The sequence below is a fragment of the Palaemon carinicauda genome, chromosome 2 (genome assembly GCF_036898095.1).
Source record: "Palaemon carinicauda isolate YSFRI2023 chromosome 2, ASM3689809v2, whole genome shotgun sequence".
Lineage (NCBI taxonomy): Eukaryota > Metazoa > Arthropoda > Malacostraca > Decapoda > Palaemonidae > Palaemon > Palaemon carinicauda.
Window position 1 is genome coordinate 194579725 of NC_090726.1, and position 12500 is coordinate 194592224.

The 12500-nt window shown below is 43.1% G+C and overlaps 1 protein-coding gene and 1 long non-coding RNA gene across 3 annotated transcripts in view; one reads left to right on the forward strand and one right to left on the reverse strand.

The window, feature by feature from the left end:
* The window catches only part of LOC137629291 (uncharacterized), a 122676-nt gene that overhangs the window by 38008 nt on the left and 72168 nt on the right, over positions 1–12500 (reverse strand). The window lies entirely within an intron of this gene.
* The window catches only part of LOC137622750 (uncharacterized), a 14868-nt gene continuing 4563 nt past the window's right edge, over positions 2196–12500 (forward strand). For both annotated transcript variants that reach the window (XM_068353344.1, XM_068353348.1), the window contains exons 1-2: positions 2196–2354; positions 4442–4647. In XM_068353344.1, the coding sequence (XP_068209445.1) occupies positions 2285–2354; positions 4442–4647 (276 nt within the window). In that variant the 5' untranslated portion in view covers positions 2196–2284. The remainder of the gene's footprint in view (positions 2355–4441; positions 4648–12500) is intronic.

The following is a 12500-nucleotide window of genomic DNA, read 5'->3' on the forward strand; positions in this document are numbered from 1 at the left end:
TTTTCAGCAACCTGTCCTGTGTCCTGCTTAACCTTCAGAAGGACGCTCAATTGTCCTGCTTTTTGAGTCTAAAAATTTAATTTATACTAAAAGTATAAAAAAATACAAATCCATATACAGTATTTTGACTTTGCAGTAAACACCAAGCCTAGCCAACTTGTCAATTTGTCTATGAAATGTAAAACTCCTTTGCTTTCTATGATCATGTAATCATACTTTTAGGTTGAAAATGGGTGCCGGAAAAATTAATTGTCCTTCTTTTTAGGAATTTGGAAATGGACACCCTACACTGAGGTGGCATTGGTACTGATAAATCCAACACATACATATCTACACTTGTATCATGTGATGACCGATGAGCCCCAACATTGTAGGTTTCTGACCTATTGGTGTGGGAGAGTTAGCGGATCAATCACCCAGATTAGGAGTCTTGATACCTTTTGTGGGGAGTTAATTCCACAGGTTGATTTCTAAAACTATTAATTTTTCACAATATATATATAGAGTATATATACTATATATATATAATATATATATATATATATATATATATATATATACATATATATATATATGTGTGTGTGTGTGTATTGCATGTGTATATATATATTATTATTATTATTATTATTAATTAAGCTACAACCCTAATTGGAAAAGCAAGATGCTATAAGCCCAAGGGCTACAACAGGGAAAAATAGCCCAGTGAGGAAAGGAAACTAGGAAATAAATACACGGTATGAGATATAATAAACAATTAATAAAATATTTCAAAAACAGTAACAACATCAAAACAGACAATTCATATATAAACCATGAAAAGACTTATGTCAGCCTGTTTAACATAAAAACATTTACTGCAAGTTTGAACTTTTGAAGTTCAACTGATTCAACTACCCGATTAGGAAGATTATTCCACATCTTGGTCACAGCTGGAATAGAACTTCTAGAATACTGTGTAGTATTGAGCCTCATGATGGAGAAGGCCTGACTATCAGAATTAACTGCATGCCTAGTATTACGAACAGGATGGAACTGTCCGGGTTGATCTGAATGTAAAGGATGATGAAAATTATGAAAAATCCTATGCAGCATGCATAACAAACTAATTGAATGACGGTGCCAGAGATTAATAACTAGATCAGAAATAAGAAATTTAATAGACAGTAAGTTCCTGTCCAACAAATTAAGACGTGAATGAGCAGCTGAAGACCAGACAGGAGAACAATACTCAAAACAAGGTAGAATGAAAGAAATAAAACACTTCTTCAGAATAGATTAATCACAGAAAATCTTGAGAGACTTTATCAATAAGCCAATTTGTTGTGCAATTGAAGAAGACACAGACCTAATGAGTTTCTCAAAATTAATATACAACAAAAGTAACAAGAATTGCCGCTGTTTCTAATCTACTGGATGAAAAAGGTCTCAGACATGTCCTTAGTCTTGTCTGAGGTTGGGCCATTTCCATAACCCCGCTGGCTACTGCATATTGGTGATGGTGGGAGACTTTTGTCTAATCACTCACATCAAACCGATGTAGTATGCGTGGCCTTGACTAGTACAGCTTTGCTGATCATTGCTATACACAGGCCCTTTCACCACGGTTAGGTAACCCCACTCAGAAAGGGATATATATATATATTTTATATATATATATATATATATATATATATATATATATATATATATGTATGTATATATATGCAACATATATGTATGTACATATATATAATATATATATATATATATATATATATATATACATATATATAAAATATATATATATATATATATATATATATATATATATACATATAGATAGATAGATAGATATGTGTGTGCGTGTGCGTAAATACAGAATCAATACAGAGGGATTTCAGAGATGTAGATACTATTTGTAAAAATTACATTAAAATATTTGTATCAATATGTGCATCGCTCCTATCCCTCCCTATTCTGTTATCCAACTCTTACTATAAGAAGAAAAATTAATATAAAAATATACCGAGTGAATATAAAAAATGGTCTTTCACGAAATTTAGTTCATTTGGCCCAGTACTGGGGCCTGGAGGCCATTCAGCACAGCATCGAAAGATAAATACAGCCAAGTCCTGGGATTACCCAATGAGAAGAATTTCCATATCCTCTTTCTACAGGATGTAGCTACATCAAGTGACCTTTGGCAGTAAGCGTTAGTTGCTTCCTGAGCCCCGAAAGTGAAAAGAACCTCGAAACAGAGTCTCAGTTGTGCAGAATTCAGTGAAGAAAACATCCAAAACCAACGATGTTTGTGCTACTTTTCGCCTGTTGTGGAATGTTCCACCTTGCAGCTGGCTCAGGACATTGCGAAAAACGTAAGTCATCTTTGATGTTCAGTTTGAGTGACGGGATGAACCGAACGTCTTGTGAAGGGATTAAAAGCAACGTTGGAGATGTTACTATTGGTTATAAATTAGAAGCTTCTAGAGTTTTATTGAGAATTTTCTTAAGATTTCAGATCTAACTAAAAATTATTTTTTTTATTTTTTAATCATAGATAAGGTCAGACATTAATGCAAAATACAGACAAGGTCACATTACAAGACTTCAATTATGTAATCTATGTGCGCATAAAAACTCAAATGTGCAATTAAAGACAATAATGTTTATCCTTTCCTCAAAGAAACTGTGAAATGGTCTAGATAAAGTTATATCATTCATGAAGAGTAAATTCATTCTTTGTGGAACCATTAAGTTATACAACACCACATCAAGAGAGAAGAGACACAAAGAAAGATCTCCTCAGTATAACTGACAAGAACAAATGCGTAAGCTGAAACTGGAGGAAGAACTCATAGTTGCACTATGGAGTCAAAAGTTAGAGCGAAATGGTATTAATTGGGTACAGTTCGTGACCGAATATAATCATGATACTTCAATAGTGACCCACGCGGATGGCGTGATTAGTACAGCCATGTACCGCTTTCCGGAAAAGAGGAGCAATGACATAATGTTTATGTCACCTTTGGAAATTATAATTATTATCATTACTTGCTAAGCTAAAACCATAGTGGGAAAAGCAGGATGCTATGGGCCCAGGGGCCCCAACACGAAAAATAGCCCAGTGAGGTAAGGAAACAAGAAAATCTAAATTTTTAAAGAACAGCAACAACATCTAAATAAATATTTCCCATATTAACTACAAAAACTTTAACATAACAAAAGGAAGAGAAACCAGATAGAAAAGTGTGCTCGAGTATGCCCTCAAGCAAGAGAACTCTAACCAAAGACAGTGGAAGACCACGGTACAGAAACTATGGCATTACCAAAGACTAGAGAACAAAGGTTTGATTTTGGAGTATCCTTCTCCTAGAAAAGTTGCTTACTATAGCTACGGTCTCGTCTACCCTTACCAAGAGGAAAGTAGCCACTGAACAATTACAGTGCAGTAGTTAACCCTTTGGGTGAAGAAGAATTGCTTGGTAATCTCAGTGTTGTCAGATGTATGAGGACAGAGGAGAATCTGTTAAGAATATGCCAGACTATTCGGTGTATGTGTAGGCAAAGGGAAAATGAACCATAACCAGAGAGAGATTCAAAGTAGTACTGTCTGGTCAGTCAAAGGACCCCAAAACTCTCTAGTGGTAGTATCTCAACGGGTGGCTGGTGCCCTGGCCAACCTACTACCTATTTATAAACAGTAATCCATTCTTAATGGAACCATTAATTTATAAATCACCACATCAAGAAAGAGCTCCTAAGTGTAAGTGAGAAGAACAAATAGGAAAAGGTGAAACTGGAAGAAGAACTCATAGTTGCACTATGGAGTCAAAAGTTAGAGTGAAATGGTATAAATTGGGTACAGTTTGAGACCGTAGATAAGTGTGATACTTTAATAGTGACCCAAGCGGATGACGTGAGCAGCACAGCCATGTACCGCTTCCCAGAACAGAGGAGCAATGAGATAATGTTTTCTTGCGCCTTTGGTAATGGCTACAGTGCACCACGTGAGGTTCACTGATGACACTAACAACACTTTGGCTCTCCCATGCCGACACACACACACACACACACACACACACACACACACACACACACACACTGTAGCTTACTATGAAATATAAAATAAAGACACCCCCCAAAAAAAAAATATGAACAGAGGAAAACGCGCCTGAGTGTAGACTTGAGCCTGTAACTCTAGACCTACGATTTCGGGAGGTCACGGTACACGCCTAGGATAGAGAAAACTAAACATGAGGTATCCTTCTGGCGTAAAAGAGCTAAATGCACTACATGAGATGACCAAACAGTGTATACCACCAAACACACACCAATCAATTAAATAACTACATGGAGATAGAGGTGAGACCATAATTATACAAACACTAATCACTTTATGATTGCATATTTTACGATGATCTACACATTACCCTAATGGACGCTTCTCTCATTTTCTTTACAGGTGAAGGAATCTTGGAAAGTAATGGAAACAATAAAATAACATTTGATCTCCCAGATCTACATGAAACTGTCATCGGCTTCCAATTAAAGAGTCATGGTAACACCTTGATCAGCATAACAATTTCCGGACCATTAAAAAACAATACTCAGAATTTTTATTATAATTACGACCAAGGAAAATGGCGTTTCATCAGAATAACAGAAAGCGTAAGTATACACCCTAAAGTACATAAATGAGATGGTGATTCCAAACAACGGCATCTTCGAAAAGACAGAAATGAAAAAATTTGTATAAACTAATGCAAATATATTCTGTTCTTTAATTATACTGTATATGCGTAAAAATCACAGGAAAACGTAATGCTCAGAGGCAGAAGAACCACAGGGAAAATGAAAATACGAAATATACGATTAATTCCTGTGAAGAAGTATCACGAAACTAGTCAGGACTTAATCGTATATTGCATATTTTCATTTTCCCTGTGGTTCTTCTGCATATATATATATATATATATATATATATATATATATATATATATATATAAGTATATATATATATATATATATATATATATATATGCATGTATGTATATATAACGGATTTTGAGCGAAGCGAAAAATCTATTTTTGGGTGAGATAGCCATGTCGTCCTGATGGAAGTTCCTATAGGGTAGCTTCCTAGGGTATATTACAACTACGGCGATATTCCCAGAGAATTTACCTTAAGGTACCAGAATTCTAACTCCTGGAGCGAGTATCCCTCGTGAAAGGGATATCGCGACATATCAGAGGACGTATTCTAGACACGTCACATGGCAATCTACGACCTGAACAGAGATTCGTCTCGTAGGAGGGAGATTGACGAGATACGAATTCGGGAAAGAAAAAGGGGAGCCGCTCCCAAGGCTTCCCTATCCCCCGATTCGTATGCGTGCCTGGCGCCAATCCTGGCGCCATCTGTATTCCTTGTAGCGTACACGAGGTGCTACAGATACTGTATGTAGGGAGGGGTCCTACAGCCCTTTCTTAGAAAGGCAAGGGCGGGTCCATCAGGACGACATGGCTATCTCACCCAAAAATAGATTTTTCGCTTCGCTCAAAATCCGTTTTTTGGGCTCAAGCCATGTCGTCCTGATGGAAGTGTACCAGAGCATTACTGTATCTGTGGATTCTCAGAACGTGCCGTACTCCCCGGAGATATTTATTCCCGGTCGACTAGACCTAGAGACCTAAGATGTTACCGTTATACATCTTTTCAACTAACTATAAACTATGTTAGAGCTTCCTGCCCCCTACAGGGAAGAGTCCTACTAGACTCTGGAAAGTCTCGAAGAGTACATATATCTATGTATGAATACCAGGCAAGCTAATATAGTGGTCTCGCCCTATATTAAGTAAAGCATAGTTTGTAAAGGACCACTGCGTCAATATGAAATATCGACCAGTTTTCCGCACAATACTTGTATTGGCCAAAGGTTTTATATCCGCATAGGAGGAAAACCAATGCAACATAGCTTGCATAAAGGAACAATTCTATTAGAATTATCCCAGATAAGGTACATAGAATGAATGCTCAATTATACCAATAAATTGACACAGGTGAAGGAGACGCAAGGTTCTCAAGAACAAGCTTATTGACAGACAATAAACAGACAGGTTAACCACAATTATACATATATATATAAGAAGAGGATAACCCAAAACTTTAAGCATAAGTATGATAGTAAACAGGGCTTGTTTGTCTGAAAGAAAAACATTAGATGCCACTTTTAAGATACCGAGGTATCAAAGTCATAAAAGCCTGTATTACAAATCAATGACATTAGCGTTAGAAACGCTCGGCACACATGTCTGTACTTATGCTAGGTTCACCTTCGGAAATGGAACAGTCTGGATGGGCAACACAGTGCCCTCACTTAGTTTGTAGTACAGTATGTAACTACACACTCACCCTGGAATTAATCGTCCCAATTAAGACCACTGTTCCTCGCAGAGTTAAACAGTAGGGTTAACACCGCGACCCACTGCTACCACAGATCTCTTTTAGTTCCTCTACTTGCTTCGCATAGTGGCGAAAGAACACTCTGGAAGACTTCCAGCCAGTGTATGAACGGAGATGTTCAAATCCATGCAATTAAAGAAATTTAAGAATGAGGCAACTTTCCTCGGATCGTGACCTGCGGGTGTATTGTCAGGATCCGCTCTGCGAATAAAATATGTGATTTTTGCTCTGAGTTGATTCAGAGATAAATTTGAGCCTGATGTTTCTCCCCTGAATAGTTGACCACCCTTGAAGTCTGAAGTTCTATGAAGATAGACCTTTAGGCATTCTACTGGACATAGAGATGCATCTTCTTTCAGAGGGCAGATTCTCCAGGGACCCCACCTGTTGGTGGGTAACTCATTCTTGGCGAGAAACGTAGGATCCGGAAACAGGTTCAGTTCTTCCCCATCCAGGAACTGAACACGACCTGCCTCTCTCGAGAGGCTACAATTTCACTAACCCTGGCCCCGGACGCGAGTGCAAATTAGGAAAATAACTTTTTGTGTCAAATCCTTTAACGCACATTCTTCATTGCTCAACAGAGAAGCGAAATGAAGAACTTGTCTAAAGACCATGAAATGGGCTTTGGAGGTGCTGAAGGTCTGAGCCTAGCACAGGCTTTCGGGACTTTATTAAAGATCTCGTTACCTAGGTCGACCTGGAAGGCATATAGAATGGGTCTTGTCAAAGCAGACTTACACGCTGAAATCGTGTTCGCTGCCAACCCTTGACCATGGAGGTGGGGAAAAAAGATAAGCAGAAGTCTGTCAAGATCTCCTGCGGAATCTTCGCCTTGACAAAAGGCCACCCATTTTCTCCAAGATGACTCATATTGCCTTCTAGTAGATTTGCATTTATATTCCTCAATGAAGTCTATACTGGCTTTCGAAATCCCGAAACGCTTTCTCACCGCTAGGGAGAGAAAATCATGAACTGCAGGGTCCGGGTTTTCTGTAATGAAGCGCAGACAGTTGACTTCTGGACTCGCTGGGTCAGAACTGGATCTGGTAGTGGTACAAACTTCAGCTACAGTTCCAATGCCAGGAGGAACCGCACGCTGTTCGGCCACTTGTGGGCCACTATTGCCGCTACCCTTTGAAGGATCTCAGTTTGTTGAGGACCCTCAACAGAAGGTTGTGAGGAGGGAACAGATAAATCTTGGACCATCTGTTCCAGTCGAGGGACATCGCGTCCACTGCTTCCGCTAAGGGGTCCTCGTACGGGGCACGTACAGGGGCAACTTCTTGTTGTCTTTCGTCGCAAAGAGGTCTATCTGCAGTTCTGGGACTGATTCAGAATGAAGGAGAATGATCCTGCGTCTAAGGACCATTCCGACTCTATCGGTGTGAACCTGGATAGAGCGTCCGCTGTCACATTGCGGACTCCTTGAAGGTGAACTGCCGACAGGTACCACTTCTTCTTTTCCGCCAATCGGAAGACGGCCAACATCACCTGGTTGAGAGGTGGTGACCTCGATCCTTGTCGATTCAAGTATCTTACAACTACCTCGCTGTCTATTACCACTTTATGTGGAACGAATGACGCGGGGAGACTTTCTTTAAGGTAAGGAGCACTGCCCTAGCTTCTAGAAAGTTTTATGAGAAAGGTCTTGAATAGCCTGGACCAAGTCCCCTGGACTTTTTTCCGATGAGAGTGACCTCCCCATCCCTCCTTTGAGGCGTCTGAGTGAATCGTCACCGACGGGGGAGGTGGCTGAAGAAGAACCTGACTTCTTTAGATGTCTGGCTTGGGACCAAGGCCTGAGAAGAGTACTTAGCCGAAGCGGCTGGTCTTCTCAGATCTCTTCACGCGTTTGATGCATAACTTCTCCAAACTCCGATTGCATCCTTTAGCTGTGCTCTTAGCACTGGGTCTGTCACCGAAGCAAACTGGAGAGAGCGCAGTACTCTCTCCTGCTCGTGTCTTGATATCCTTTCGGAATCTTGAAGTCTCTTGACAGAACCCGCTATCTCCTTCCTTTTCTTCGCTGGGGTGGAGAAACGGTGTGACAAAAGGTCCCAGTGGATCTTAGCCACTGGAACTTTTGAGATGGAGAAAGTCGAGACTTTTTCTGTTGATCTTGAAGCCTAGGTACTCTAGGAACTGGATCACTGACTGGAAGCTTGCAAGCATTCTGTCTCGGATGCTGCCCACACCAACCAGTCGTCCAGGTAGACTACTACCTGAATTCCCTTTAGGCGAAATTGTTTGAGAGCTACGCTCGCAAGCTTCGTAAAAATCCTTGGGGCTATGTTTAGCCCGAATGGCATGGCTCCGAAGGCGTATAGTCTTCGCTGTAGCCTGAACCCTAGGTAGGGGGAGAGTCGATGGCTAATTGGAATGTGCCAGTAGGCATCTGACAAGTCTATAGAGACGGAATATGCCCTCTTGGGCAGTAAGGTCCTTATGTGTTGCAGTGTTAGCATTTTGAATTTGCAATTCACTATGAACTTGTTAAGTGGCGACAAGTCCAGAATGACTCTGAGCTTTTCCGAGTCTTTCTTGGGAACACAAAACAGCCTCCCTTAGAAATTGATGGGCTTCACCCTTTTTCTCCAACCGTTCTTGAACGTACTCCTCCATAACGGGGGTGGAGTGTTGGAAAAAACCGAAGGTACGGGGGTGGAGTGCTGTACCAGCTCCCGCCCAATCCATTCTAGAGTAGGCTGTGGGCCCAGGGATCGAAGGTCCACCGATCCCGAAATTTCAGAAGTCTCCCTCCTACCGGTATCACCTCACTTGGACTGCCGTCCTGAGGTCTTGCCTTCCTGACCACGACCACCCCTGAATCCCCTTCCCCTTGAGGGGCGTCTAGACGAGCCTCTGGCTGCTCCTCTAGGCTTTGCTCGGAAGGAAGTAGACTGCCCTTCGAACGCTGGGGTGAATGCCGTGGACTGTGTCGACACGGCCTGGGGTACCCACTGAAAGGTGGTCGGGGTTTGTGCCACGATCTGGGGCACTGGGGGCAATGGCAATTGCAGTTGCTGTTGCTGTCTAAGAGGCTTGGCTGGCTGAGACGGTAGCCTAGTCCTCATAGTCTTCCTCTTTGGTTGAGGACCCTCATCCGGGGAAGACTTTCTTTTGATAGCCAGGTCCCACTTCTGGAGAAGGTTTCTATTCTCCAAGGTGGCTTTATCAAAAACTTCTTTGACCAAGTCGGTAGGGAAAAAGGTCTTTTCCCCAAATGTTGGAGGAGATTAGTTTCTTTAGCTCGTGCCTCACTGTAGCCGAGGTAAACACGAACTCCCTACAAGCTCTCCTTGCCTTGACGAAGCCATAAAGGTCCTTCGTCACTGTGGCCAGATGAGGCTTGGCCACTACCATGAACATTTTATGGACCTTGGGGTCACTTGCCATCGTCTCGAGAGTAGTCTGAAGAGACATTGAGGCAGTCAGTCTTTCTTTTGTATCGAGCTCACTTCGCAAAAGAAAGTCAGACAGCTTAGGGGGGTCCTTGCCGAACTGACGTCCGGCAATATCAGCCTCCAACTTTCCACTTAGAACGTAAGATGGACGTCCTTCCAATCTTTGTGGTCCATAGGCAGGGCCAGCGACAAGGGTTTACACTCCTCTAGGGAGGGGCAAGACTTGCCGGCCTCGATTGCTTTTAGTACAGCCAGAAACCCTTTCTGTAAAAAGGGGGAAGGCTCTAGTAGGCGAGGACACAAAGGAAGGGAGCTTCCTATTCAATGCAGCTACCTTTGAGTTAGAGAAGCCCCTCTCTTTCATCGAAGATGAAAGTAGAGCTTGAGCCTTAGCATGGTCATCACTATGACCTCCTTCGGCTCTGCCTCCTCCTTTGAAGCTGGTTCCTTCCTCAGCCGGACATAACAGTCCGGATATGGTGCCTTGCTGGGCCAGAATTCCACCCTCCAGGGGAACTGAGCCCAGCATATCCGAGATGACGATCTTTCCAGTCGTCATCGACATGTGCTCAGCATACCTCCATGGGTTAGCATCCGAGCACAAAGGAAGGTCTTTCACATTGAGCTTTTCTGGGGCCCATGTGATTCTGCAAGGCACTGCATTCGCAGTTCCATTGCAGCCGCCTTCTCCTGATTCTCCTTCTGCATTTGTTGGATCATTCCAACAATAGAAGAGAGGGCCTGTCCCAGCTCTACTGGGAGACCGGCCGATGTAGAGGGACTTGAACTTCATCCTGGGCTTCTGCAAGGAGGTCTTCCTCCTGACACCCGTCCACATCAGATATCCTGTCATTTAGCTGGATGTCTTGCATCGCGACCGCGACTTCAGCATCCACCTGGATCTGAACTTAGGGGATCTCCTCTTGAGGCTGGGGAATCACTGCCTCAGCTGATGCCTTAGGGAAAAGATACGCCCTCATCTTCTCACTTGGAAGATAAGGGCCAGAAGTGTACTTTTGGAAGCCCCTTACCCAGGTACGAAGCTTCTTCCTAGCTATTTAAATGTCTCATTAATCAGGTTAGTGCACACAGTACATACCTGAGGGTCCCAATACCGGAGATCATCCTTGGAGACAGCGTATGCTGCGTGTCTCCTACAAAACTCATGTCCGCAGAGGTTCTTGCTGCTGACATTGCAGAAAGCACTTCCCCACTTCGGAGTGTCCTTCTGTAAAGAGAAGAAATTTCCATGAGTATCAAGTGAACTATGTATCACTGGATATGCATAGTATAGCATAACAATTCATAAATGAAAGACACACACTTGTGTTTCCCTCACAACCCATTGTTGCAGCCTTCCAGATAATAAAATCAAAAATGGTTTATCTCTACTAGAGTAACCAATGCAAGGTTTCCATAGGAAACAGGTGGAGCTCACACCTAGGCAATGATTTTAAAAATCCTGGATAATAGACGGGGAAGAACTCTGCTTCCTGTCTGAGGGCAACAGCAAAGGGCTGTGTAAGAAAACACAATAGTGTTAGAAGATACAGTGCTGTACCTAAACTTTTACTATAGTTTTCTTCTTACTGTATATGCTATACAGAAGAATACTAGTACAGTATAGGAGGATGTGTGCCGGCCTGCCTTTGCCGGCCGGCACACACCACAATTAGCTTTAAAGTATACTACTTAACAGCTATAGGGCGGCAGCCCTCTGGTTCAAATGCCTGTGCCGGCGGCAGCAGCTGCCGGCCAGCAACAGCCAGTGTTGGCCGGCAATGATTGCCGGCCAGCAACTACACAAGGTAGTACCCAGCTGCCGGCCACACTCTTGGTGACCGGCAGACAAGGACTGACATAAGCCGGCCGGCAAAGGTACAAGACCGATGCCAGCCGGCAGCAAAAGAACCAGAAGACTACCCCTGCCCGGCTGCCGGCCTCATAGGCCGGCAGCCGGCCTCATAGGCCGGCTGCCGGGACAGGTACAGCACTAGAAGAAAATAGAATGGATGCCGGGATAAGAGTGTACACAACCCCCCCAGCCCGGCAACCGAAAGAGTGCATATAAGGAAGGGGAGAAACTTAATTCAGGCTTCCTTGACCAATGCCGTCCGGCTCTGCCGGCAGGCATGGATGAGGGACCAAGAGAGGTCCGGGCAGCACTCGAAAACATAAGACCCTTGCCGTCCAGCGTCTCTGCCGGCCGGCAATGGGCTTAGTCAAACCAAATCCCAACCTATACTAGGTCCAGAAGTAGAATGACATATGGTACAGTAATACCCCTGCCGGCCAGCTCTGCCGGCCGGCAAGGTACAGTACAGTAATGGCTAGGCCATTACGGAGATAGTGGGGGAAGGGACAAGAGGGTCCTGCCAACCTTGCTTTAGTGACAGATCACCCGTAGCCAAGAACTCTGTCTTAGCCTAAGGGAGATCTAAGGGAAAGGGCCAGCGCAGTAGTATAATACCTGCCAGCTTCCAGAGCACCAAAGCAAGGAAGGCGTTGCAACTCCCAAGGGAAGATTTATCCTCCCCGAGAACAGCAACAGGACTTAGTCTGGTCGATCACACAAGAAGGAATCATAACTACAGAAACCTTCGACAGTGACCTAAGGGAGCTCAGCTCCCTTTGTAAGTGTTAGGTCAGTG